This window comes from Phoenix dactylifera, unplaced genomic scaffold, assembly GCF_009389715.1.
Source record: "Phoenix dactylifera cultivar Barhee BC4 unplaced genomic scaffold, palm_55x_up_171113_PBpolish2nd_filt_p 000528F, whole genome shotgun sequence".
Taxonomy (NCBI): domain Eukaryota; kingdom Viridiplantae; phylum Streptophyta; class Magnoliopsida; order Arecales; family Arecaceae; genus Phoenix; species Phoenix dactylifera.
The window spans coordinates 183,043-209,478 of NW_024067938.1; the positions used below are offsets into that span (position 1 = coordinate 183,043).

Sequence of the window (26,436 nt, forward strand, 5' to 3'; positions counted from 1 at the left end):
TAATCAAGTACTCAAAATATATACAGTAAATAATTAATGTTGAGCTAAATATATGTCCGAGCGTTCCTCAAAGCAAAAATTTATTTTTCATCAAATTTAATGAATATAAACGAAGCATTTTTATTGTGGTGTCCAAGCAGTTTTTAATTTTATGCCGGCATTTTTGGATCTTGTTTTATTTTTAATTAATATAAATATAATTTTTTGAACACCGTTAGAATAATCGTTATATTATATTAGGGATATATGTAAAATAACAAATTTTTACGTAGTTAAACATGTAATTATTAATTTTGAAAGATTATTCATGCAAAATTCGATATTTAGAAGGATATCCAGATTTTTTACTTATTTTATCAAAAATAAAACTACTTTTTGTAATAGTTTAATAGGAGTTCTGTTTTGGCAGCCTAACTGCCAGTCCATCACGTGGACGCGGACAGCGCGTCCCACGGCGTTGGGATTGCCGCGGGTGGCCCCGCCGGGGTTTGTAGCCTACCAAAGTTACCGTCTCACCGGTAACGGATCTTGGAGTCCCTCTCCGGGTTTAAAACGCTTGTTGGGAGCCGGAGACCGCGATCGAAGGGCGGTAATGTGGCTGATGTGGACTAGGAAGTGGGCAGCGTCATGGAGAGATAAGAGGCACCAGAAAGCACCCAAAAAAAATAATGGAGAAATCGGTGGGGATCTAAAAGCTCAAGCTGCTAGTCTGGATGTCCCTCTGTTGCCTCCGATCCCCGAATGATGATGCGCGCTGTTTCCATAGACATATTTTTCGGAGAGCTTACTAGAATGGTTCCAACAGAGTTCGAATTTTTTTATAAAAAATGAAAAAATAAAAAAATAGAGTGAATAATTATAGTAATACTGGTATTTGAGGATGCTTCATCAATTGATTGATTGCCTTTTATGGAGGATCTCTAGGTTTATTCAGAATCTTCTAGGATTGAACCTTAATAAACTTGGGATTGTGTTATAACAACTTGCCAACGTGGAATAACAACCAACATACATACCATAACTATCGGGTATGTGATGGAATTGCTAGAACCATATGCTCATTTGGACGGAGAGGGATTGATTGATTGATTGCCTTTTATAGAGGGTCTCTAGGTTTATATATAGCCAAGATTCCGAATCTTCTAGGATTGAATCCTAACAAACTCATGATTGTGTCGTAACAACTTACCAAAATGGAGTAACAACCAAGAGACATGCAGTAACGGTCTCGCACGTGATGGAATTATCGGAATCTCGTGCTCACTTGCGCGGAGGGGTTAAATTGCCTTTGCCATGAGAAGATTTTGCCCAACATAGGTTGTTTGCCAAGCTAACAGATCGCTGGACGAGGATGATAGATTTTAATACTGGAGGTCAATTGCTTATTGTAAAACCCAGCAAACTGGGCTCGGTCCACTTGACTGGCCAGTCTCTTGGCCTAAAACGAAAAAAAAAAAATTTGAAACATGCTATGCACGTGCGAGTTGGGAAGAGACTCTCGATTGGGATTTTCTTCCTCCCTAAAATCATCGAACGGAACCCGACTCTAGGTCGGTTTCCAGTCGCACCCAGGCCTATTTAGAGGTCTTTCTCGACTCCTCTCTCATCCTCACTGGAGAACCGACCTCGATCAGAGCTCATTGCCGGTGTTTTCCTTGATTTTTCTTTTCGAGCATCGATCACTTTTACACCATTGCCGCGATCAATCCTCGCCGGAAACCAAGTAAGGACCTGCCCCCCTTGAGCTACTCCTCTCCTCTTTCTTCCGAATCCTTGGGAACCCCAATGTCGATTGGGGCTCGCTAGATTTTGGCTGAGAAGGGGCAAATCCCTGTTTCCCCTATTTTGAGTAGCGACCCATTTTTCTTTCGGTTTCGGCTATTTCCGCTGCCGGTGCTCGTCACCGAGGTTTTCTCTTAATTGCCTGCGGTGGCTCATGGCCATGGTCAAAGTTTTCGGCGGTCGGATACCTCTATTTCATGGTTTAAGGGGTTGAAATCCCTATTTTTGATGGGTTTGGGCACTGCCGACCGCCGATCACTGTCGGCTGCCTGTTGGTTGGTCGTTGCTCTCCTGACCTAGGCACCACCACAACCACTCCTTTATCTTTCCTTTCCTATTCCTTGGCTAAAGAGAGAGGCCCGGTTCTCTCTCTTTCTCTGTCTTCCCCATCCTTTCTCTCTTATATTTCTCTCCATCAGACTTTCTTTCTCTACTCTCTATAAAGATGTTAGATCTAATATGGTACCTCTCTCTGTGATTTTGGATTGATCCTAGTGAAAGGCCCTGACCTATGGTCAGCGGGCAGCACGCCAGCCCCCAGCTTGTCCCTTTCAGATATTGTTAGAAATAATCACCCCTGATCTCTTTCGAAACCCCTATATCCTAGTGTGAACATGATCAGATGAATTTTGGTTTGACCAGACCAATCGAGTTTTCAGGTACTTTCGTTAGGTCAACCCAATGATGATGTTAGAATTAGGGTTTCTATTTTCGGAACAACCATGATGAATTATGATAAAAAAATATAATTTTTAAATACTAAAATTTTAGAAGAAATTTTGAAATTGATGGGACCGATACTTTTGATTTACTCGCAAGATAAATAATTTTGCTTAGATTCAACATATTGGTGTAGTTTTTGGGGAGAATGTAATGAGGATGTTCTGTTTTGAATCTAGAAATCTTCCAGTAATAATTTAGAAGGGAGGTAAAGAAAGGATAGATTTGGAAGCCCTGAATTCAAGTTAATTGTCACTCCACTTAGATATAGTATTAGGTCCTGAAATGTTGTACTTTGGAAGTGGGATGAGAAGTTTGCATGCAAAGAGGAAGTATCCAACATGCTCTCTTCTTCTAGCAGGCATTGATACCTTGTATATGCAATTATGCTACATGAAACATGAGCTATTATGATGAAAATGTCTTCATGATTTTTATAGAGGGACTTATGTTGAATCAAATTAAATTTTCATACTTGTATATTTTAATGGAGTTATTTATTCTATCTATATAACATTTATTACTTGGTTATGATTATGTTCAAAGTATTGATGGCACGTGCAAGTATTTGATAACTAGCCTTATGAGATTGATACCCAACATCGGATGTAAGTGTGACATAAAATTCAGGCTTAGCCATGGTGCATAAGATGATCAGAGGTTAATGCCCACTGCAACATGGTGAAGCTTAAAAGAAAAATTATTAAAAGATCTCCTCAATTCTGCCCTCGTTATATTTATATACCGTCATCTTTAAAAAAAATTATTGTACCATTCTCAATCATAAAGATATGGATATTTTAATTTTTTAATATCTTGTTGACGGAAGCATCACATAACATGAGCACCGTGGCGCAGGAAGGTGCCACCCCCTGCTTCGAGACATCCGGACTATGATCGGTGGTCGTGTGGTCTTTCAAGCCCCATGCGTATTCAGAGAGACTAACGGAGCCGCAGACTGGATGGCCTCGTATATAGCTAGTCACTCTGGGGGTGCCCTGTAAGTTAGAAGGAGAAAGTTGTCTTGGGCGCTCCTGGACTAGTTGTTTTCTGATTTTATTAGATATTTTCGTCTTGGAACCGGATGAATCATCCACTTTAGCCAAAAAAAAAAAAAAAAAAAAAAAAATCTAATTCAAAATTTTTACTATTAGTGCACCGTTGAGGCTTTGATTAAATTTTTACATAGGGAAAAAGCAAATTTCGTTATGACCGCCCTCGGCCAGCGCGCTTCTCCTGTTCTCTGTCTCGCCTATAAAATGGCCTTCGCTAGAACCGGAGGGGTCTTGAGCGCGAGAGAGCCAGAGCGAGGCTGGAGAGTCCCCTTCCCTTCTCCTGAGTCCTGATCTCCTTTTCTTCTCTCATTTCTTCTTCTTCTTCTTCTTCTCTTCTATCACAGATGGCGGAGAGAGGAACTTGAAGGATCTCGGAAAGATGGCTTTGTTCTGGATGGCGATCATCGCAGGGATGGGGGTACCTTTCTGGGATCCATTGCAGGCCTTCAGCAAGAAGCGAAGAAGGGGAAAGCCACTGCTGAGAAGAAAGAAGCATTAGCGAGGAGAGCTTGAGGTGCGGTCTTCCGATCTGTTGATCTCTTACCGTCATCGTTTATTCTTCTTGCTTGATAGTTGTTTTGGTTCTTTCTTGTCATTGTTTCTTGGTTTGGATCATTGTTTCTTGATTCGTATCATCGTTCCTAATCCGTTTTTCTTTTTTCTTTTCTTCGGATCATCGTTCCTACTCCGTTTGTTTGTTCTTTCTTGATTGTTTCTTGATTCGGATCTTTCGGGTCGTCGTTCTTTCTTCATCGTTGAAGTACGTTGCTTCTTGATTTAATACTGACTCTAGATCTCGAGATCATCCTTTCTTGATTCCGAATCTAGATGTTGAGACTTGATTCCTGATTGATCGGTTAATTGATGCACTTCGTTTCTTTTCCTTTTGGGGGTTTTGGAGATTAGATCCTGAGATCAGATATTTTATTTATTATTATTATTATTATTTAACGGTAAGGAGGCAGAAGCCACCCGAAGTTTTATTAAGAACAAGATAAGAATATAGAATTTACAAGATTAGAAGGCAGCATGAAAAAGAGATGATGAGCAGGAACATTGTGCTTCATTTCTCGCTTCATCAAATCCTCTCCCTCTTGTATGTCAGGCTCTTCCTCAATACCATTCTACCAGACGTCATCAAGCCCAAGAAATCGAAAATAGGTTGGAGAAGGTCTGCTCTCCTTTTTGACTGTTCTGTTTCAGGAAGTTTTTTTTTTGTCTTACTTGCTGTTTAACTTTACGAGATCAGATAATCTTCTTGAATTAAAATATTCTTTTTTTATTCTTCTTGAAATAGTCAAATCTTGGCCATCTGCTGATCGGATGGCTTTCTTCTCTTTTTTTATCCCATTTTGGTTCTCTATTGAGGCACAAGCAGAATAATCTGATTTTTTTTTGGGAATTCTCCGACCATTTTTGGGAATAATTTGATTTTTTTTTTTTGGGAATTCTCTTCTACTAATTGAATTTCAGTAACGCTGATATTACAACAACATAATCCAAACCTCAACTCGCAGACTAGTTTTCGAACTTCATATCTTCCTGTTACCACTTACAACGAAACCAGAAGGCAATTAAAGCATGAGCAACCATGGTTCTCAGAATCTTATAATTAATTAACCTATGTCCTTGTTGCGGATCATACAATTTGTTAGATCATAATATCTAACTTAGTCATGTTAGCTGCACATTAAACCAAGTGGAAGGTAAATTATATATGATTTACTTGACTTCTTGACTCTTAGAACTATTTATTAATCTACAATAAACCTGGAGCATCCAAGTCGCAGCAATATTATGTTTTCTTAAGTTTCAATTAGTGAGGAAAAACTAATGGAGTTGATGGCGAATAAATCAATTTACTTATGTTTTGTTGTACTTTTCAAACTTTATTTGAGCAATATTTGGAGTGGAACTTAAATCATATTTTAAGTGGGATTGGTGTGCACGGATCCTACTTCAGATATATGCTGGCTTGGGCAAGTTATGAAGTCATTACAATATGATATTTTACTGTCTTGGTTGTCGTTCTTTATAAGATCATGTGGGATTTCAAACCTTGCATTTTAGGAAAGATTTGGCCCCTCATGTAGAAATAGGTTGTCTGGTTTTCAAGATTTCTATTTCACTTGTAGAAGAAGCAGACAAGAACAGAGTTTAAAAAAGTGCCTAAGCTATTTAAATGAAAGATTAATCATTTATGTTTAGCCGTTTAGGCTAGAACTATGATAAAAATGAGCAAACTGACCTCAGCTCGAGCGTAATTTAGAATGTTGCAGGACTTGCTTAAGCTCGTCACAAGCTAAGCCAACCACATTGAGCTCAGCTCATCTATTATAGCAAGCTAACTCGGTCTTAGTTTAGGCCCCATCTAGCTTCACTTTTCGAGTATCAAGAAGAATTTCTTAGAGGGTTTAAAGTTTTTTTTTGGGATAATTTTGAGTTGTTTGGTAAAAATTTTGAAATAGCTTTAGGACTCATTCAAAAGCTGGAGAAAAAAAAAACTGTCAGGATAAAGCTCTAATTTGGAGCTTTTTGGTAAAAGCTCTACTTGAGACACGTCGAAGAACTATTTTATATTTATAAAAATTTTGCAAGAATGAAAATACCCATAGTTTTTCATCATAATAATATAATACAATAATTATATAATATTATATGATATTATTATAGTAATAGTACTATAATATAGTTATTTAATATAGCATTGTTATAATATCTACTTGACCTCATCCACCAAGTTGCAACCTTATTACAAAGATAGTAAAAGAGCCAACGGCATTCTTCTGCATCTTCTTCCTCAACCGTGCATTAAAATAATGGTGTTGAGATGAAGGATGCATCTGCAATAATAATGCTGACATTGATGTCTAATGGTTAAGATTAAGGCCCTATTTGGCATTGCAGTAGGTAGTAGAGCTTTGGGGTTTAGAGTTTTGGACCATAAAGTGTTTGCTTGTAGACTTTTCAATGAAAAGCTGCATGTTATTTAGTGAGTATATTTCTGAAGTGTTTCTAAAGTGCCTATGGTAATAGAACAACAACGAAGAACATAATAGTGCATTATACTTTCAATTATCTAACTATTTATTTTATAAAAAAATATTATAATAAAGTATTCTTAATTTATAAATTACTTATTTTGATATCTTAATCTAGATAATATAATCAATAATAATTTATATATTTATTATGAAAATATAATAATATTTTATAATATCATTATACTATAATATTATCATAGCATAGTAATATAATACTATTATTAAATAATTGCAGATGACACTGTAATAATAACAAAGCCAGATAGAGAGAAACGGGAGCTAGTCATTGGAGGGAAGTCAAAACTACAGATTATTATAATAAAATAAAGTTGTATTCTTATAATAGTATCTAATATAAATATAAGATTATTATATTATGATATATTATAATAGCATTACATCATATTATACTATAATAATATTTTATGTTGTGTTATAATATATTAAGATTACATATTATAATTCTAATGGTATTATATTATTATAAAAAATAATGGTAATAATAATTTATTTAATATGATAATAATATAACGTAATGTATTATAGTTTATTAAATTACTATAATAGAATTATATTATATTATTATAGTGTAATATACTTTAAAATAATATGAATATAAGAATAATATGTTGTGATATATTATGATAATATTAGATCATGTTAGACTATAATAATATTCTATGTTATTTTATAATATATTACATCATGTATTTAGGTATAATAATATTATTATAAAAATATTATACAATATTAATATGATAATAATATAATATAACATAATGTATTATATGATATTAAATTACTTATATCATGTCATATCATACGTTATAACATTACAATATATGATATTATATTCATATCATATTATTCTATATAATATAATATGATATTATATGATATAATATAATATGATAAATTAATAGTATACTGTAGTACTATATTTTATTATATTGTAGATAAAAGACAATGCTTTAAACCTAAAATAGATATCCCATTGACCGAAAAACTAAGAAATTCACTAACCCAAAAATGAGGAAATCCAGCCATCAACAGCCACTCAACTAAGCTGCAAGCTACTTGATGCTTTTATTGGGGTCGGATGGCATTTCACCGGCCCAGATAAGTAAGAACAATCTCCATATATCAAAAAATAAATTAAACCATATTAAATATTTTTATTATATATAATACCATTATCCAGTTGTAGTCCCAACCAAGACAATAAATGGACAATTGTAAATAAAAAAATATAAAAATTAAAATTAAGAAAACAATTATATGTAATAAAATTATTATAACTGATTTTTTCTATTTTCTTAAGAAATATGTATAATTTTTACATTCAATACTACTCTTTAAATCACATTGATTTATATTCCAATGCTGCAAAATTTTACAAATAAGTACATTTGTATATAATTTAAAAAAAATATAAAATTTATATTTTTTATTTTAAATAGTAAACTTCTAAAAGCATCCAAATGCAGTAAATGTACTGTAATTTTTTTCTTTAATTTTGTATCAAACAGAAAACTGAACTGTTACTTTTTCTTTTTATATTGAAAATATATAATCAAATAGTAAATAAATTTTATAGATAAGATAGATAGAGTTTACATTGCGTGATAATTTTTTTAAGCAGCGATCATTGTCGCGGTGGTTGGGAGTTATAATGAATAAACTTGAGTTTGCATCCAAATCTTAATTATTGACAAGGAAACATGTCGCAATAGAAATTAATAAAAGTCAGTACTTAAATTATAGGAAAATATAATCTCATACCATTTTATCTATACGGACCCACTTCTTGTATAGACCAAAAACACCAAAACACAGGATTTTTGATTTCGAGGAATTTTAGAAGGATAATCATAATCAGCATGATGAATCTTTAATTGATTACTAAGTTCCAATTTGAGAGGAAGACATTTCAAGAGCATAATCAATCCCATGATATAAACATTTGCATTCTCAACAGTTGAACGCAATGCTATGGATCGAATCTGCCTTAAACTTGGTTTAATGATTCAAAACAAGTACAAAATAATTACAAAGTAAAAGAGTTGCAAGAGACCAATTCTGCCACATACTCTTTAACTAGCATCAAAACTTGAATACGATAAATGTTGAAAAATGGCTACACCCAAGACAATACGTATATACCTCAATTGACTAAAATTACATTACAAAACCTTTTCAAACCTCAAGGAATGCCTTCAAGGGGGGGGATCAGTGGAATTACAGACAAAAACAAGCCCACTGAAACAATACAAATTAATAATTCTATGAGCATATAACGGAAGGGATCCAACAGTCTTCGATCGGCCGCACCACTTGGACCCATATAAACACAACTTGCCTTTTGTCCTTAGTGTCGTACACGTCCAACAATGACTATTCCCATACCACTGTAGTGGTAAATCACACAGTTTGGGGCAAATCTCACTCTTAAAGCTCGACAATCCAGACGTCGTGGGTCCATTATTTCATCCATCTCAAATGCAAGACGGAAATATGATACCATCAAGAGAAGAGAGCTTGTCCCGATGAACCGTCATACTTGGTATCTTGACAATTTATGCAACTCTGGAGGTTCAAGTGTGGCCACGCACTGATCCCATCCTCCATTTGCAAGCATCTACAGCAAATGATTTTATTATTTTAATCATAATTTAATTTCCAAAAAGAGTAAGATATATGCTAAAATAAGTCACTACCTGTTTATACCCATTCAAAACCTGGCAGACTTCATTGTGTAGATCTTCACTCCTTATTTCCTGAGGGAGTGAAAATAAAAATCAGCCAAAAGATATCTCAAGTTTCGAGAATCAAATGTCTCTAGAAAAGAGGTACAAAGTTCTCACATGCCAACTAGCAATAGCTTTGCATACATAGGCTAGCGATCCTACAGCACCTGATGGATTTGCTCTCACCTAGGTAAGTCACAAAAAATCAGCATGTATAGTTATTAGAATAGCTGTACTAACATATGCAGAAAGAAGTTGTACCGTTGCACAAAGACCACGAAATGCATCCTCTTTTTCAAAATCATCTCGTATCCTGTGATCAAGGATCTCTATTAGTTGCTTCCAATAAAGCTAAAAGGAAGCCAATGGTGGCTTGTCAAACAGCTGTTCAAGTGTCAACCTTCATCACCATAAAGAAACAAGAGATATTGTGCATCCATGTGCAAGTCTCAACTCAACCTCCAAACCTTGCTTGGATACTCATAAAAATAGTTGACTAAATTTTGAATCTAAAAACTGCAACCAACGTTTGCCATTCTCCTTTTTTCAATTGTCTAGGGCTTTTCTTTTTCATTCTAAATTTGCTAAATGTGTTAGGAATCATTTGGGCTGGGGTTACTCTTCAGAAAGAAACACAATTCTGGTGGACAATATTTCCCATCTTTTCTGGATGAATGAACTAAGGGACTTTAAATTAAAATAAACAAAACCTCCTTGTAGAGAGAACTTCCATACTATCATCGGTAGGGTATGTAACCAGGATTAGTGTTTTTACATGGCCAGACGAACAGGGAAACCTAAATGGCATAAGAATTATATTGTGCCCATTATAGAAGGCATGGTGTTGTACTCTTATGTATGACCAAGTGCTAATAAAGTGGTGGACCATCTAGTTAAAGAAGGGTTCAAGAGTGTTGATTAATTTATTGTGTGTTAATTTATTGTAGTCTTCAATTATATCCACATCTCTGGTCTAACTCTTCATGTCTCTCCAGTTACAAATCCTAAAATTTCACAACATTACCAATTAAATCAAGTTACAATTATGGTTTGCAGTTTTATTATGGATAATCCATGTTTATCTTTTATTATTTCACTACATTTTTCTCCCACTTCCAAGAAGTATTTTGGAAGATTGAAACTGAGCTTTGCAAGTCTTGTGAACATTTAAAAACATTTCGATATAAGGTTCTAAAAATAAAGAACCCAATTATCCAGGTGTAAAAAGAAAGAGCATCTTACATGCATAAAGCAGCACACCAGGACGGCATGAAATGTTCCATATGTGGCGCTACAAGCTCTGGACAAACCCAGCCAAGCCTTCCCAGAGTGATTGCACTGTTTTCTATGAGTGACTTGTTGAGACCCTGTCCTCACCAGAAAAGATAAATGGCAAATTAAACTAACATTTTTAACAAATCGCAATATAAAAAAAACAACTCACCTCTGCATTTTGAAGAATTGGAACCAAGCATGAAATTATTGTCAACACTATAGGAGAAATTTCTTGACGAACCTGAAAGTCAATAGCGAAAACAAGATTTTAGAATTTGTACTGCTATTACTAGGTAAAAAATAGATGGTCAACAACATTCATTTTTAAAACATAGAAATACCATCAATTTGTAGTAAACAAATGGTGTCCAACTAAACAGATTAAGGTTTACCTTTTTTTATGTATTATGTAGATATCATTTATAAGAAAGGGTTAAACTAGACAGCCAGAACTTTTTTTTAAAAAAAAAAAACTCAATAGAAAAAACATTAAACATGAGGAAGCTGCATATAACATACACAACTAATTTCCACGTAGGTTCCTCATGTTATGGCTGTCCTAATGCTAGTTCACATAGCACATCAGTTTATAAAGAAGAGAGTGACTGACATAGTAGGTGTATGACTGCGAGCTGCAGCAGTTCAATGTAATCTAAGGACCTTGAGTTTCAAATACTTCCAATAACTCCCTCCCATGGATATAGGAATTTTCTATGATATGCTGTAGAGAATAATTTAATGATATGCTGTAGAAAATAATTTAGATGCTAGTCATAGTTGTGCACAGAAACAACTTTTAAAGAAAGCAGTCCAGAAAATATTTGGTCTTAAAATGTTTTGCAGGTTTCTTCAGATATATGATAGCAAAACCAATAACTGATAAAAGAATAAGGTATCTAGAAGCACATAATAACCATAATATGATACCGAAGGAAAAAAGAAAGAATTGAATTTTAGACAGTTGCAAAGACAACATATTTTTTTGGGAACAAGTTTGTACACTAGAACCTAATGATATTTCTTCCAGAAAAAGTGGGGAAAGTGAAAAATCAAGCATTTAGATTACATTGAGTTGGCTTGGTTACAGGGTTGAGAGGATAGGAGAGTAAAATTTAGAACTCCTTGAAAAAAACCTCAAAGAATTCACGCATATGCAACAAAGGACAGGCAAAGTGAAATTTCAAACGGAAATTCTGATTATGTTAAATATTGTAATATAGCAGTTATCTTTAATCCCTTCTGCAATTAGCTCTTCTATAGGGGTATTTAGTCATTATATACCTTCATCTAGTGGTTGACCTAATCCAACAATAGATGAGAAGAGTTTTCAGTCAGATCAGCATGACAGTATTTCTTTTCTCTTTCCCCCAACTTTTCTTCTTTCCAACCTCCAAGTTCTCCCGTGTACCTTGTTGTTTGCTAATAAAAGATCATCCAGATTTCTACAGCTGAAGGAAATAATAGTAGACGAAAGAACAGGATGGCAGGCTGTTCTCTCTAGAGATCGGATCTAAGGTCAAATAAGCTTCAAGTCCCTACTCACTATTACAAGAGTTCTCATTTATCCTCCGATGATCCTCCGATGTTAATTTTGAAAAGGAGGAGTCAGATCTAAGGTCAAAGAGCTCAAAGAACAGGATGACGTTCTAGTTCTTATTTGTTAATTTTGAAAAGTTTGATAACCTATAAATACTGTAGCATTTTAGAGAACACTAAATATGAGTTGGGCAAGTTTGATGGCAACAATTAAATAAAATTCATATATGGCACTATCACATTTCATGGATAAATCTTATATGATGTGTGATGCAACAGTTATCAACTAGAGGAGCTTGTTTATTGCGCATTATCTTCAGAAAGGTAAACTTGAGCCATGGCCATCCATGTTCACATGATAAAAGGTAAACATCTCATTCTGACTTGTACCAAAAACAGTATTCAAGGAATTATTTACAATGAAACAGCAGTAGAATTAACAGTGCACACAACAATATTTTGAGCGATTGTTGTAATTACAGACCAACAGATTATCATTATACCTAAGATAGCATTTTATAAGACTGGCAATGTTCAGTCTCTATCATAAATTTCCAGGAGACAGAGATGCCAACTGCTTATGGGAGTATGCTGAACATATCAGATTTGCAATCATAGAAAGAGATTAGTTCTCAATTGGACATAATATTGTGAGGTGTACCAACCTTGACCGCTAGTTCCCCAATTGCCCAACAAGCATTGTTTGCCACTGATACAGCCTCCTTCACTGCGGAACCAAGCTGCAATGACAGAGCCATTTAAGGATCATATATACTTAAGTATGGATTTCTAATGTTCCAAGAGTATGTCCTACCAGTTGTTTGGCCGCAACACTAAGAAACTCCTGTAGACGAGGATGAAGGTGTACAGGGCAAACCTGATTGCAAAGCAGAAATGTAAAACTCAGAAAGGAACCTTTCTGATGCATAGGCTTTAAAGCTATGAAAAACAATGACTTCAACTCACTCTTGCAAGGTCCCCAAGAAGTGCAAACGCACTTTGCCGAATGTCAGCTGCTTCTTCCATACAGCATTGCAAAAGTAGATCCCTCAGATTGCTTTGTGCAACCTATAAATAATAATAATAATAAATTCTTTGGAGTGTCTTTATACGCCTCATGTGAAAGTATAGCTATACCAGAATAATTTGATATTTTGATATACGATCCTAGTTTCTATTTGCTATCTGAACGATGATATATTATGGGCTTCATGCTCAACGGATGAAAACACGAGTTTCTGAGAAAGAGTTTAGCGATGGGTACCTAGCCCTCAAAGTTATTGATCTATATATTATAGGTCATGGACCATGGATGGATGTCACCATCTATGAATGCAAAAATTGTTGGCTAATTTAAGATTTAAGAGGAAAGGACAGTAACCAACAATTGTATTATAGCATCCTTGATATCAGTTAAGCAACAAGAACAAATAGCATAAATGAATAATATGGCAGGCCATAAAATACACACAGTACAATCAAAGGTAATATCTTGGAGAAAAGTCTAAGATTTGAAGCTTCTTGACCGCTAATCAAAAATAAATTTGGATACTTGATGCACAGCTACAGTATATGTTCAATTGGTGGTAGGAGATACAGCAATTCATACAGAATCACAAGCATTAATAGGGACTATTAAAGCCTCAAATCTCATATAAAATTAAGGAATTAAATTACAAAGGCTGGTGTTCTATTTCCAGGTTAAAAGTTCAGCTTCATTTATTTAAGCAAAAGAAAGCTTGGAAGGTTTGACTCTAGGAAGCTATATATAGCACAGATTGATCCATAACCCAACTGGTCATGACAAGGATATATGCAACCTTTACATCACAGGCTAGCAATTTAAAAAAGAAAGAAAGAAAGAAAAGACTGGCCCTTTAAGTTTAAGGGCCAGACAAAAGGAGTTTACTAACCTAATATTGTTGGTCATTACACTAATTGGCTGAATCATATTTGTCTAAATTTAGGCTTTCAAACCAGACTGGTTTAAACAAGGAAGATTGGAAGAGATTCTAAAGCATATGATACATCTTTTCAAATTCAGATGGCAAAAACAAGAACTGCCCAAAAAGGGCTGCTACTTTGACAACATTACAGACTCCATAACTGGACAATGGGGCTTCATGAATCAGAACATCAACTTATGGGTTTCAAGTGTAATATAAAGTAAAGCTATCAGAATAAAGCAAATGACAAGCGATGAGATCCTGAGAATACAATCATATTTTACACATATGTACAAGTAATCACGAATATAGAGCATCATCATGAACTAATTCTGGTTGGTCCATCGAGGTTCTTGTCTGAAATAATGTGGATTTAGGCTGTGACAGCCCATAATTTCAGCATGAAACTTCCTGAAACGTCACAACCGAGACCAATGTATCGTTGCTCAACCAAGACAAATGTATGGGTGGGGCCCATTTGCCCCAAGCATGGTCTGTCGTACTGCCCCATACCGCTCGGCACAGAGCGTATCATACCGTACCGGCAAAAATAGGTACAAAACACATCTTTAAGTCAGTACAAGCTCCGTACCATCTGTACCGAGGCATACCGCCCCATTCCGAAGTGTACCGCCCCATACCGAGATGGAAATTGAGAAAAATGGTTGGAGAGCTATTTCAGTACATAAGTGCATCGTACCATACCAAACCGAACCGATAAGGTACCGATATAGTATCCGGGACTGAGATTGCGGACCTTGGCCCCAAGTGCCAATCAGCCCAATTCTATATTAGTCAAGGAATAACCAATAAAGTATTATTTGTATATCATAATGGGATTACTACTCTGAGCACCTTCAAAGCATGCTTCTACACAAGATGAATGTAATCAATGTGGTTGAAAAATATGAAGAAAAAAATTACCAGGCTCTCTATCCCACTGCCGAGGCCTTCAGCAAGCCCTGACAATAAGTCCAAGGAGCAGACAATGAATTCTTTATCATATTGGACACCAGCCACAACATGATTAACCTGCATTTAAAGCATCAAATATCAGGGTGACTGAAATTAAAATCCCAATCATACCATGGTTGTTAAAAATAAAGACTCCTGTTGTCACATACAGTTAAATGTATTCTTTCAAAACCCTTGGTGAAAGATTTATTATCATTACAGTTCCACATGTCTTCTTTTTTGGCCCCTCCAGAAGAAAGTCACAAAGGAGGATCAGAACTTAAAGGCAAACTGGTACACTAAATCAACTTGGAGAACTGGGTCTCTGTTAAACAGGTATGCATTTGTATGAATTCGTCAGCAGACTGACTTGATCCATGCACAATCCAAGTATTTGAACGAAGTCTCAATACTCAAAACTATCCATGTTGATCAGATCATCTAACCATCCACTATTTTGGCAAAGTCTAGTGGACTATCTACAACATGCCAATTTATATCAAGTCTCATGACTTGTATTGTATTACAATAGAATTGCATTTGCAATCACCAGCATTAGTTCGGCCTATCAGAGAGTTGTACGCTAAATTTATTTACCATACCCATCACAAAATGCTGTCTTGTGATGTGACTAGAAGTGAGTTCGGTTTTGCTTAATTAAGTACTTTTGCAACTTTTAAAGCAAAAATGTATTTTGTAAAAAAAATAAATAAATGTCTGGTAACACTCTCTAAAAAGTGCTTCTACAGGACAGAAATTTCGGAAAAGCACTTTCAGAAGAATCTAGAAAACCTATTTCTGGCTTCTCTTCTCTCAATGCAGAAGCAACACCAAACAAGCCTTAATATTTCTGAAGTGTTGCAATAAGCCAATGAATCTACAAATGACAGCAATAGCGCAAATACATACATGCGGAAAAGGTCAGAGGTCAAATTTACATTCTCATAACTTACAATGACTCTAAATGTATTATTACATAATACACAACTGTAGCACCCATTGCTCATCCATATGAAAGACTCCTAGCAGGCTTCTCCTTAGCAACTAGAGAAGATATCCGAGTTTTATTCATTTAAGAAAGAAAAAGAAAGAATGAAGGCTTCTCCCTCATTATCTATCCAATAGATGTAGGAAGGATCCAGTTATAAACTGACCCAAGCCCTGCCAGACCACTGATGCACCTAATCTTAATCTAACCCAACCTAACATGAAACTCGATCTCTCTAACCTAAAGATGATCCAACTTCATATTCTTCTAGATGAACATAGCTTGTGTTATATCAAATGACGCCAGCAGCAGGCTCAAGTGGCCTATATTAATAGAGTTAGATTCTCACCTTTGAAATTTAAAATAACCACGGGCTCAATAACTTAGATGCCAGAAAAGCTAGAGCTTATGTTTTTACCAAAAAGTTAAAGATGGGAAAGAGAAACCATCCAAGATTTTGGAGGCAATAATCAATATGACATAATGCAACTAATTGAATATGTACTCAGCATCAAAGTAAACTTCAAAGGGACAGCTTAGACATAAAATATGATACATTTTACACAGAATAGCATGGACTTACTAACACCTATCTAATAATAACCCGGTTTGGGTTTGTCAAATTGCAGCATTAAAATAAAATTATAGAGCCAAATACCTTTGCCAGTTGTTGTATCTGGATAAGATTGATGCACCTCTGAAAAACTGGTTCAGCAAACTGAGAAAATCCTGGTCCCAAAGCCTGCATATTTGAGTATAATTCAAACAAGTGAATTCTTTTAGATCACCATCAAAGAAATCTGCATATGCTCACACACTAAAGAAAGAGGCAGGGAAGGGAGTTTGGTGGGAGGGAGATATTCGACTGCAATTAAACAAGCAGTTCATGAACAACTCAGACTCGATTCAATAAGAGATTCATTTGAAGTTGTTCAATTAGAAAATAAGGCCAGCTCAAGCCTCAGTTTTAGGCTTGACTCATAAACAAACCAAGCCCAAACACACCAGGACTGAAAAATAAGTAGAAACTCGAGCTTGGTTCGATGACAGGCGCATTCAAGCTGGTTGATTAGGAAAAGAATCAAGTTTGAACACTTAAAAGTTATGTTTGGCTTGAGATTGATTCACACATTTAACAAGTCAAGCCTGAGCCACCCAAAGCATGTCTGGGCTCGGCTCGTGTAGCCTAGAGCAGACAAAACGAAAAAAGATTCACAAAGTGTTCTCAAACATAAATATTGATTTTTCAAGCAAATTAAGAGCTATCATATTTTAATTGAAATATTATTGGAATAAAGAAATTTTGATGAATAGACAAATCAGAACCATAAGGATTGACAAGAGCAAGTATGAAAAAACTATCCACATTAAAGATTGTATCCCTCCACAAACCATGAGCAAAGGGCTTCTTTTCTATTTCAGATGTTTTATGATTATGAACGAACGAAATGCTGAGTCCATCAGAGTCCACCAGCAAAATCAGATACTTCATCAAATCAAATTTACAGGGAACCCTTCCACCTAAGCCCAAGAAATAACAACTCATGATAGGGGTGGAAATGAGAAGAACACAAACCAAGCTCACTCTAGCTCAGATTGTTTTCTAATCGAGCCGAGCTCAAACTAGATCTTTTAACTTGGAGCTGCGCCTGATTTGTTCATGAACAGCTTGCTTAAGAGACCTAGTGAGACTTCAGAATCATTCAAAGCTTTCATTTCTATAGTTTGGAGTAAAATCTTGATTACACTCTAAACTTATAGTTAGAATACATTCTATTCTACATACTTTATATTAACTTATGTTAATAATTATAAAAATAATTATTATATATAATAACAATTAAAAAATACAAGTTAAATTTATATATTAGTATTTCGGGAGCCGAGCTCGAGGCTAGACCTAAATCTAGCTCGGCTTCTTTCTTAACCAAGCAAACCGAGCTCAAGCCAAAAACTGACTCCATGCTAAATCCTTCTAGAGTATAAAATTAAGTCGATTTTTGAAAAGATTCCTTTCTCAATCGCTGTAATGATTTATTACCCATTTTCACCAATCCCACTACTTAAGCTCTGTAATGACTCATTTTATCACCCATTCATGCTAATCTAACTCCTGAAGCTTTTTGAAATAGAATACTTCCTGCTGGTATTTGTGCATTAACTACCTAGATATCCATTTATGAACTTTATGCTGATGGAGGTGACGCAGAAAAAATCTTCGGCAGATAGAGACAAGATTATTTTCTTTTTGATGGAAGGGGAGGGAAATCCCACCCTATTTTGTTAAAGAGAAATTCAGATGGAGACAAGATTTGCATCAAGGGAAGTTACAGAACACATACAAGGACTTTAATAGTCAGTACTAATGCCCATAGAAATTTTCAGCTAACTACATTGCTTATCATTTGACATTACCACAACAGTAATTAGCTAGGCACCAATCTGGCTAGCTTTAATTTGAATGATCAATAGTATACAGCTAGACCATGATGACCTCTTTTTTAAAAAAGAAAAACGGTCCTTTTACCTCTTAAACATAAGCTAAATCAGATACACTTGGAATCAAAATATCTTGTGGTAGAGAAACTTTATGACCACAGTAACTATCACCCCTTCAACAATTTTTTTTTAATGTAACTAGACGAAAACAGAATTTGTAACAGCAAGGCTAATGTAGTAACAGCTGGTGGTTTAGCCCTCAATTAAAGATTTCGTTCTGAATGTCTGAAACTATTTTTCCTAGATCAAAAAATAAAACTAAAATTTAGAAATATGTTTTCACAAGTCCTAGATTGAGTAAGGTTATTATTTTACCTATACATTAAACTCAAGAAGATCACGTTCAAACATAGTATACACCTGAGCAAGGTTCGCCGTACCGGTACCGAACCCGTTACCGGTGCCGCATTAGTATAGACGTACCGAGTATCGGTACGGTACGGTATGCGATACTCCAGGCATACCGACCGACATTGGCGTACCGATACCGGTATCCATCGGTACGGATACGGTACGCTCGGTCCGACCGGTACAGCATACCATGCACCTGAGCATTTAATGTTATGATTGCAGAACAGAATAAGTTTTCCTCAAAAAAAAAAAAAAAACAAAGAATTTACCCTTCCCTTATTTTCTTCTCAGATGAAAAGAGATAGAGCATCATTTTACTTAGATATTCTTTGTTACTACCAAGTAAATAATTTGTTTTACTCTTTTCTCATCTTATCATTATAATTTAGCTAAATTATCATTAAGAGAGGTAGAGTGGATGGAAATTAAATTTATTGGATAATTATTTTAGTCATGGTTTTTTGTGCTGGAATTGTAGCATGTGGAAGAAGTTCAGGCTCCGGAATTACTTTTGCACAGCTAAAAATTCTAAAGTTTTATCTTTACATACTAACACTGAACACTTCCAAATATCTGAATGTCCAAGCTATAGACTTGCCGCTTGTCGCTATAGCAAACCAGGAAAAAAATCAAACTTGAATGAGAACTTAAGGAACATATGATCAACAAGTAATCACTTTGTGTCCTATCAAGCTTCCTTCCTATAAAGCTTTTCTTTCAGCAATTTCTTCCACCAAGATACCTGGAAGAAGCCCTCAATCATCCTCAGTGGAAGAAAGCTAAGACCTCGTCAATTGTAGCCAATATTCTATTACGAATAATTCCGACAACTTCAGGAGAAAAAAAGGCATTTACTTTCCTTGCTAGCTACTTCCCCTCGGAGAATTCATTTTGAAAAAACCCTAATGCATGGGGATGACCTGCCCCCGAATCTCAGGGATATTCTAGCTGAAGACAAGACTTGTTCCTGCACCAGGAGCCCTTGAAACTCTATTCCACAAAAGAACCCCAGAGGGGCCCTTCTTCAAGGCGAGCTCCAAACTAGTTGCTTCCAGTTTGAGCTCAGTCAAGGCCTCATTAAAGAATTGCTTGAACCTTTGGCTTACCATTTCTGAGTTGGCTCCTTCCTTAATAGCAAAAGCCGGTACTTCTGTAAAGCTCACTTCACTTGACAAATGTATAAGACCTCTTTCCACCAAGAAATTGACCAAGTGGACCCCGATCGCATAATGAGTCCTAGTAACTTTGACTTTTCCCTTCTTGGTAGCTCCTTTGGAATCGAACTTCACTGCATCCTTATCTAAGGGGTCCCATTCCATTCCTTTGGCAAAGACCCGCTCTGACTAACTTCTTCTCTCATTGATCCCCAAGCTCAAGTCGTTCTACGATCAAAAGCCAGTCGTAAACTCTTTTTGCAAGCTCAGTCTTTTCCAAATCAAGATCTCTGTCTGTCTTCTTACTTTACTTAGAGAAGTAGGTATTTTATATAAAAAGGTAAGAACGCATTTTTTTTATGTTCCCTCTTTTTTTCAGTCGAGGGCCGCAGCTCTCAAAGAAGCCTTGTACATAGTGTACATAGTAGGGGTGTCTCACTGTCGACGTTTTCGATTTCGGGCCAAAGACGAAAGAAATCAACGAGAAGAGTCTGCCTCTCAGTCTGTCTAAAATTCCTATGTGGACGCCTTCTAAACAACTCGGCAGAAGGGAAGGGGCCCATGTATTTGCATGACCCCTGCAGATTTTACCCTACCTACACCCGGAGCCAATCCCCTAGCGGTCCTGCCACCACGCCGCAGAACGGGAGCTCGTGTGGAAAAACCTCCTGTAGTAAGGGATTGTAATAGGGAACTAGCATGAGTAGGGTTAGCTCCTCTTTGATAAGTCCTTGAGTCCAATGAAAGCTTAAAACGAGAGTTAGAAGGCTTAGACTCCTGGATCTAATCTCTGCTCCGTTTCTCCTTTGATCAAAGTCGACAAGTCATGCCATAATATGGCTTTCTTTCGAGCGGAAGGACTAGTCCCCTTCTTCCTGAAGGAGGAACATAGAAGGTCTTTAGCTCCTCAACTCTAGAAACCTCCAGTTTAGCCAAAGGCTTGGCTGAAATTTCATGTGATTCAGTAAACAGAATATACATTCCATCATTGCTAGATCGATCCGTATGGTTCGATGAATAGTGAGTCAATAATGGGATTTTTTCGATAAAAAGGAAACTTAAGATTAAGATGCTCCGGAATGGAAATGAGTCAAGCGAGTCAGGTGCATCAATAAAAAAATCCGTTTTAGTTCCCACCCCAAAAAAGTAAGCTTAGCCGGCGGTTATTCATCTGCACACCGGTTATTCAACAACGGATAGGCTTAGAGCTCCTACGAACACACCGGATATTGAAAAGAGCGCTTACTGGGACAAGGTAAAGAACTCCGCAGCTAGCGAGCCAAAGGGGATGGATCGTGGCAGGAATTTCAGGCGCAGACATCTGAGCCTGTTCAGAGACTGAACGCTAAGTCAATCCACAATCAATTGAGAAAGCAACTCAAACATCCGCTTATATTGCTCATGCTTAGATGGCTCAGCCGCCTGGGTAACTCCTAGCTCTTTCTCTCTAAAACTGAGGAGAAGCAACAAGTTTCAGGGGATCACGGCAAACATATGCCCTTCCCTGCCATCTCTCCCTGCTAGTTCAGTGAGATAGCTAAAAGATAACTGGACTAGGTTGGAGTTTTCTTGCCTTGCCATTCATTCAGTACTAAGTGCTTCCATTGCGAAGCCATCCTAGAGGGGAATCCGGGGAGAAGATTTCAAAAACTGTGCTTTAAAGGGCAGTCTCCGAATTTTACTTTTAGCAATCCCTATGTTAGAAGCAACATGTTGTCTGATTAGACCACGAATGAAAAATGACTCTTAGTTCAGTTCGGTAGAACGTGGGTCTCCAAAACCCGATGTCGTAGGTTCAAATCCTACAGAGCGTGATTCTGTTCTTGTCTCCTATCCTTGCCGCTGTTGACCTCTCTCCTCAGGTTCATGTTCACTCCTTTTGATTGGAGTAAGCGCAGGAGCAGCAGTTGATTCTTCTATCATTGGATTTTCAGTCTTGGAAGTGGTGCCCCCTCTCGCCCCTTAAACCAACCAAAAAGGGGAAGGCGCTTTCCGAAAACGATTAAGGCAGGCCAGAGGCGAATCCGTTCACGGTCCTACGGACCAACACCATTCGAAGGTGGATGGCCCGCCCCGCCTAGAATAGGAGAATTCCCACTTCGTCAACCGTTATTCGAACCGAACGTCGATTGCATTCCGCAAGAGCTTCATAAGTGTCTAAAATCTCTTTCCTCTTTGATAAAAAAAGGGGAACAAATTCAAAGGGCCCAGAGAATAGACTACGACGGTCTTTTATTACTTTGATTTTTTGATTCAAAACTGAAATTCGAGTTTTTATTGATTTGGTAAGATAAGAATGGTGAACGCATCTCACTCTAGAAAATGATGAAACTTCCGTTCGCCCCCTCTCATCATCGCTCTTGCTCTCTCTTTCTATACGATGATCTTCCCTTCCTACACTGACTCTACTTCTCGTTCGGTCTTTCCCTTTCACCATCCTCTCCGTCCAAGAAGCGCCTCTTTCGCTCCAAGGCTTTCTCGCGGTACTTAGAAAGCAAGGCTGCCGTATCCTACCTTCTTTAGTGACTGCTTCTAGATTGTAGTTGGTAAACACCTAGCTTTCCCTAAGAGTAGGACTCTGTTTGATCTCCCAGTGCTTTTCTTGCGTATTCTTGATGAACCAGCGTTTATATATAGATGTAGGAGGATTTGTTTGGTAAGTAATAAGCCCCTTTGACAACTTCATGCATGAATGGGAGGACGAAAGCAAGGGAACGAGTAGAGTATACAGAGCGAGCCAAAAGGTGGCATGCTGAAAGCACAGCTACGTGCTGGCACTCAATCAAGTAGTAGCGCTGGCACGTCACTCGGCTCCTCGGCTCACTTCGGTGGCAATTTCTCCTTAGGCGCATGTCTCAGCAACACAAAACGAGGGTTTCGCTCGTTATAGGACTTGACCAAACATCTCACGACACGAGAATGAAAGGAGGCAAGGTAAGGCTTCGCCGTTTGAGAATACAAGGCTTCACCGTTTGAGAACCCCTCTGATTGCACGATAAAGAGTAGAAAGTTTCCTTTAAGAAACTTTCCTTTTGTGAGAATTACCCTTGCTAATAAAAGTAGACAATCTCAGTCCTCCTACTTACCTAAGTAGGGGACGAGGGCTCCTTCCCTCCACTCAAAGGGCAGCGGTAGTATGCCCTCAGGACTATAGGCCACCAAGATGTGGCGGTACCAATGCCGATGAAACTTCGGTAGCCATAGTGAAAGCTAAGAAAATCGGCAATAGCTGCAGCTTTAGCTTTTCAGTAACCTTTAGTCAGCAGCTTTCCTTTCATATTCGGAAGGTATATCGCATTTTTAGCTTTGGGGCCGTTTCTGTTTTTGGCTTTTGGCAAGGTGATTGATCGGGGTCCCCTGGGCGAAAGGGGCCACCATTCTCTTTCTTTCCTCAATCGTTCCGATCATTTCTCCATTTCATTCCCCTTTGGTTGGGGGCCCCGGGTTGGTTCGTTTGACTATCGTAATTGGGGGACGATGGACACGAGACACGTCGAGGAGGGTGAGAGTCATCAGCAGATGGCAAAGACAAAGTCTCAGGAGAGGAAAGTAGAATAGAGGTGGACTCGGGATCTCGCTTGGCTCGCCTATCTCCATCTCTCGAGCTACTTCCAGCGCTTTCGCCTCTTGGGCTCGGAACGAGGAGCTTTCAGTCCATGGTTCAAAAAAATTCTTCTTTCCGGGCGGAAGGCAATCAGTCGAAAGAACGAAAGTCAGAGAAAGTCGCAGGTTTAGAAGTAGATTTCGATTCTATTCCTTTTTCTTCCTTTTCAGAGCTGTCCCGGCCCTCTTTTTTCACCAGGGTTCTCAAAGATTCACATTCTCTCCTCAAAGAGGCAATCTCAGCTAACAGAACTTCTGATGAGGGTGTACTGTTACCAACCTCACGGGGGGCTAAGTCCTTCTCCAAAGAGCTGCCCAAACCGGGCCAGTAAAACTCACTAGGATAAGCGGTATTATTGAACCAGACGAAACAACAAGCGATGAAACCAAAGACAGATAAAGCACCTAAACTATAAGTTTCCTGAGTGAGGAGAATGAACCTCTTCGGCAAATAGATAATAAGGTCAAAAAACCCAAAAGGGCAGTCATCGTGTAAAGAGTAAGATCAAGTAAAATATATTGGATTAGATAGAGCCGATGAAGAAAAGGAAAGCAGGTCAGTTTCATCGGGTTATTTCCAGTCTAGTCTAGAATCAACACCAAACGAAGCTTCATCTTAACGGAATTTTTTCCTCGCCTATCTTTGGCTGCTTGTGAGGATGCTTCTGTTGGACCTATTCGACCCCATGTTTCGTCGATAGCATTTTCTGATTTGGGATGCGTAGTAGCTGTTGTCACAGTAGGGGTCCTAAGGCGGGAATTGTCCTAAAGTAGCCATAGCGTTGATTGCTCTCCTTGTTCTATTGTATGGGCGAATTATCTTAATGAAAGCCTTCTTTTTGGCTCTCGTGTGAGGGTTGTCATAACTTGTGTCTATCTGCTGTTAAATTACTTTATAGAGTCCTACGTTCGGCATACACATTCACAAGTTCCATTCGGTACCTTTCGCTAGATGGAATCCCGATTCGACTTTGAAATGCAAGAGCAAGAATGCCATGAGGGAGCCCTATCTCAGAAATTTTAATATGCTATTTTTTCATGTTTTCTGCACATTCTATCTATTATTTTTCCCCTACATCATACTGTCACGATATTATAAGTAAACTTATTTATTCATGTAAGCAATTAACCTGATGCCCTAAAGAGAATATACCTTCACATTTTCCTTCACTTATTTCCAAAAATTAGTGTCATTAGAGCCCATCCCTGTATTGTAGGCATTCACTCAAGAGCCCCAGGCAATCTGAAAAGCATTTCGATAATCTGACTATTGGATATGATCATGTCTTTCCAAATTTTTAACATACCTTTGCCCCAAGGTTTGCCGCCAAATCAGCACTATAATACACTGACCTTGCTCCTGGAGATTGCTAAAACCACATCAAAAAATCAATTAGGACGTCCTGTCACTCTTGTTAAGGGCCTTTCAAATTCTCTCATATCAATATCTGGAAACCATCTAGTCAAGTTTGGAAGTGTTCACTCAAATGAATGGATCAAACCTAGTTTTAAAATTTTCCTTTTTTTAATCGTGCACCTTATGGGTAGCCTTGTGAGTTCAGATCTGCTTCCTAATATTCAGTTTGCCCCTCCCCTCCCACACCAATTCTTCCCCTGTTTTCTTGTTTTAAGAAAGATTTAAGACTCATTTTAACTAGCTAAGTATAATCCACCAAACTGTGCAGAATATGATCCAACAAGAACCAAATCACCTAAAATAGGGGTGCTATTGGGTATGACATGCACACCTTCCAGCCTCGACGTGGTCCACAAGGGTTTGGATCTAAATTTTAACCCAAATCATACCTATTCAATAACCAGGTTGGGCCAGGTCCAAGTCCGGGCAGGAGACTTTTCAACAGAACCATTAGGTCTAGAGGTCAGGTCCAAGTGCTTTAAAACACTTACCCTACATGAATCAGGTTTGGATAGTTTACAAGTCAAGTCCAGGTTCGGGTCCTAAGCATGTAAGAGTATTTGGTAAGCTCAAACATTCATGCCCTGAAAACAACTCATTGATGACATGGTTTCAAAGTGCAATTAATAGATTTTATAAGAAATGTGAAGTTACAAGATGAAAACTTTGTAGACCTAAAATGTCTTACAGATCTATCTTGAAACACATACCCGGAGCCCTAGGTCTATTGATCCAGGTCAGGTCCTGGTCCGTGGATCTCATAGATAGACAAACTCCAAGATCTCATTGATACACAAAACCTAAATACTTCTGGGCTGACTTTAACACTGACCCTTGACATCCACTACCACATTTTTTTATAATCCATTTTGCCACTCCCTTGAAATCTCTACTCCAGCCAATTACATCCTTAAACTATCTTCACAGTTCCCCAAAGTTGGTGTACAGTAGTATTTCCTTGCTTATGCCTGTTTTTCAAAAGTTGTTTCGCTGGCATAAGGCTTATTTCAAGTCTTATGGCCACTTTATTCTTGAACCGAATGCTGCTAGCTGTGCATGCTATGTGGATCTGTCAGTGGGAGGTAATATAGTTGTTTTTGTTTGTATTTGATCCACTAGTAATTCACAAGTATTATGAGAAGTCAGTAATCCTTACTGATTACTAGACAACACTTATTTGATTTACCACTTTAGCAGGCTGAATGACTAAGACATCTCACACAATTGCGCTTGTAATTTCTAATTTTCATTTTTTAAATTCTTTTATTTCTTGACTACTTATAATCAAACAATTTTGGTAATTCAAACTAAAAATATTGCAAATGAACTCCTAAAGAACATACTAGACTGGAACATTGAGCCCCA

At 37.3% G+C, this 26,436-nt stretch overlaps 1 protein-coding gene, 1 long non-coding RNA gene and 1 other non-coding gene across 4 annotated transcripts in view; 2 read left to right on the forward strand and 1 right to left on the reverse strand.

The window, feature by feature from the left end:
- Positions 1-4,074: 4,074 nt before the first annotated feature.
- Positions 4,075-24,822, forward strand: LOC120106329. Its single transcript, XR_005508514.1, has 3 exons — positions 4,075-4,088; positions 20,039-20,041; positions 23,984-24,822. It is a non-coding gene; the product is annotated as an uncharacterized LOC120106329 (long non-coding RNA).
- Positions 8,588-26,436, reverse strand: part of LOC103702655 (transportin-1) — a 38,120-nt gene continuing 20,271 nt past the window's right edge. Inside the window, exons 19-29 of one of the 2 annotated variants that reach the window (XM_008785169.4) lie at positions 16,706-16,789; positions 15,030-15,137; positions 13,126-13,227; positions 12,974-13,036; positions 12,825-12,899; positions 10,793-10,864; positions 10,591-10,715; positions 9,610-9,661; positions 9,466-9,534; positions 9,319-9,378; positions 8,588-9,239 (exon numbers count right to left, since the gene is read on the reverse strand). In XM_008785169.4, coding sequence (XP_008783391.2) covers positions 9,156-9,239; positions 9,319-9,378; positions 9,466-9,534; positions 9,610-9,661; positions 10,591-10,715; positions 10,793-10,864; positions 12,825-12,899; positions 12,974-13,036; positions 13,126-13,227; positions 15,030-15,137; positions 16,706-16,789 — 894 coding nt within the window. In that variant the 3' untranslated portion in view covers positions 8,588-9,155. Of the gene's footprint in view, positions 9,240-9,318; positions 9,379-9,465; positions 9,535-9,609; positions 9,662-10,590; positions 10,716-10,792; positions 10,865-12,435; positions 12,734-12,824; positions 12,900-12,973; positions 13,037-13,125; positions 13,228-15,029; positions 15,138-16,705; positions 16,790-26,436 lie in introns of those variants that run through there. The other variant, XM_039119319.1, reaches the window with a different exon arrangement.
- On the forward strand, positions 21,791-21,865 carry TRNAW-CCA. Its single transcript has one exon. It is a non-coding gene; the product is annotated as a tRNA-Trp (tRNA).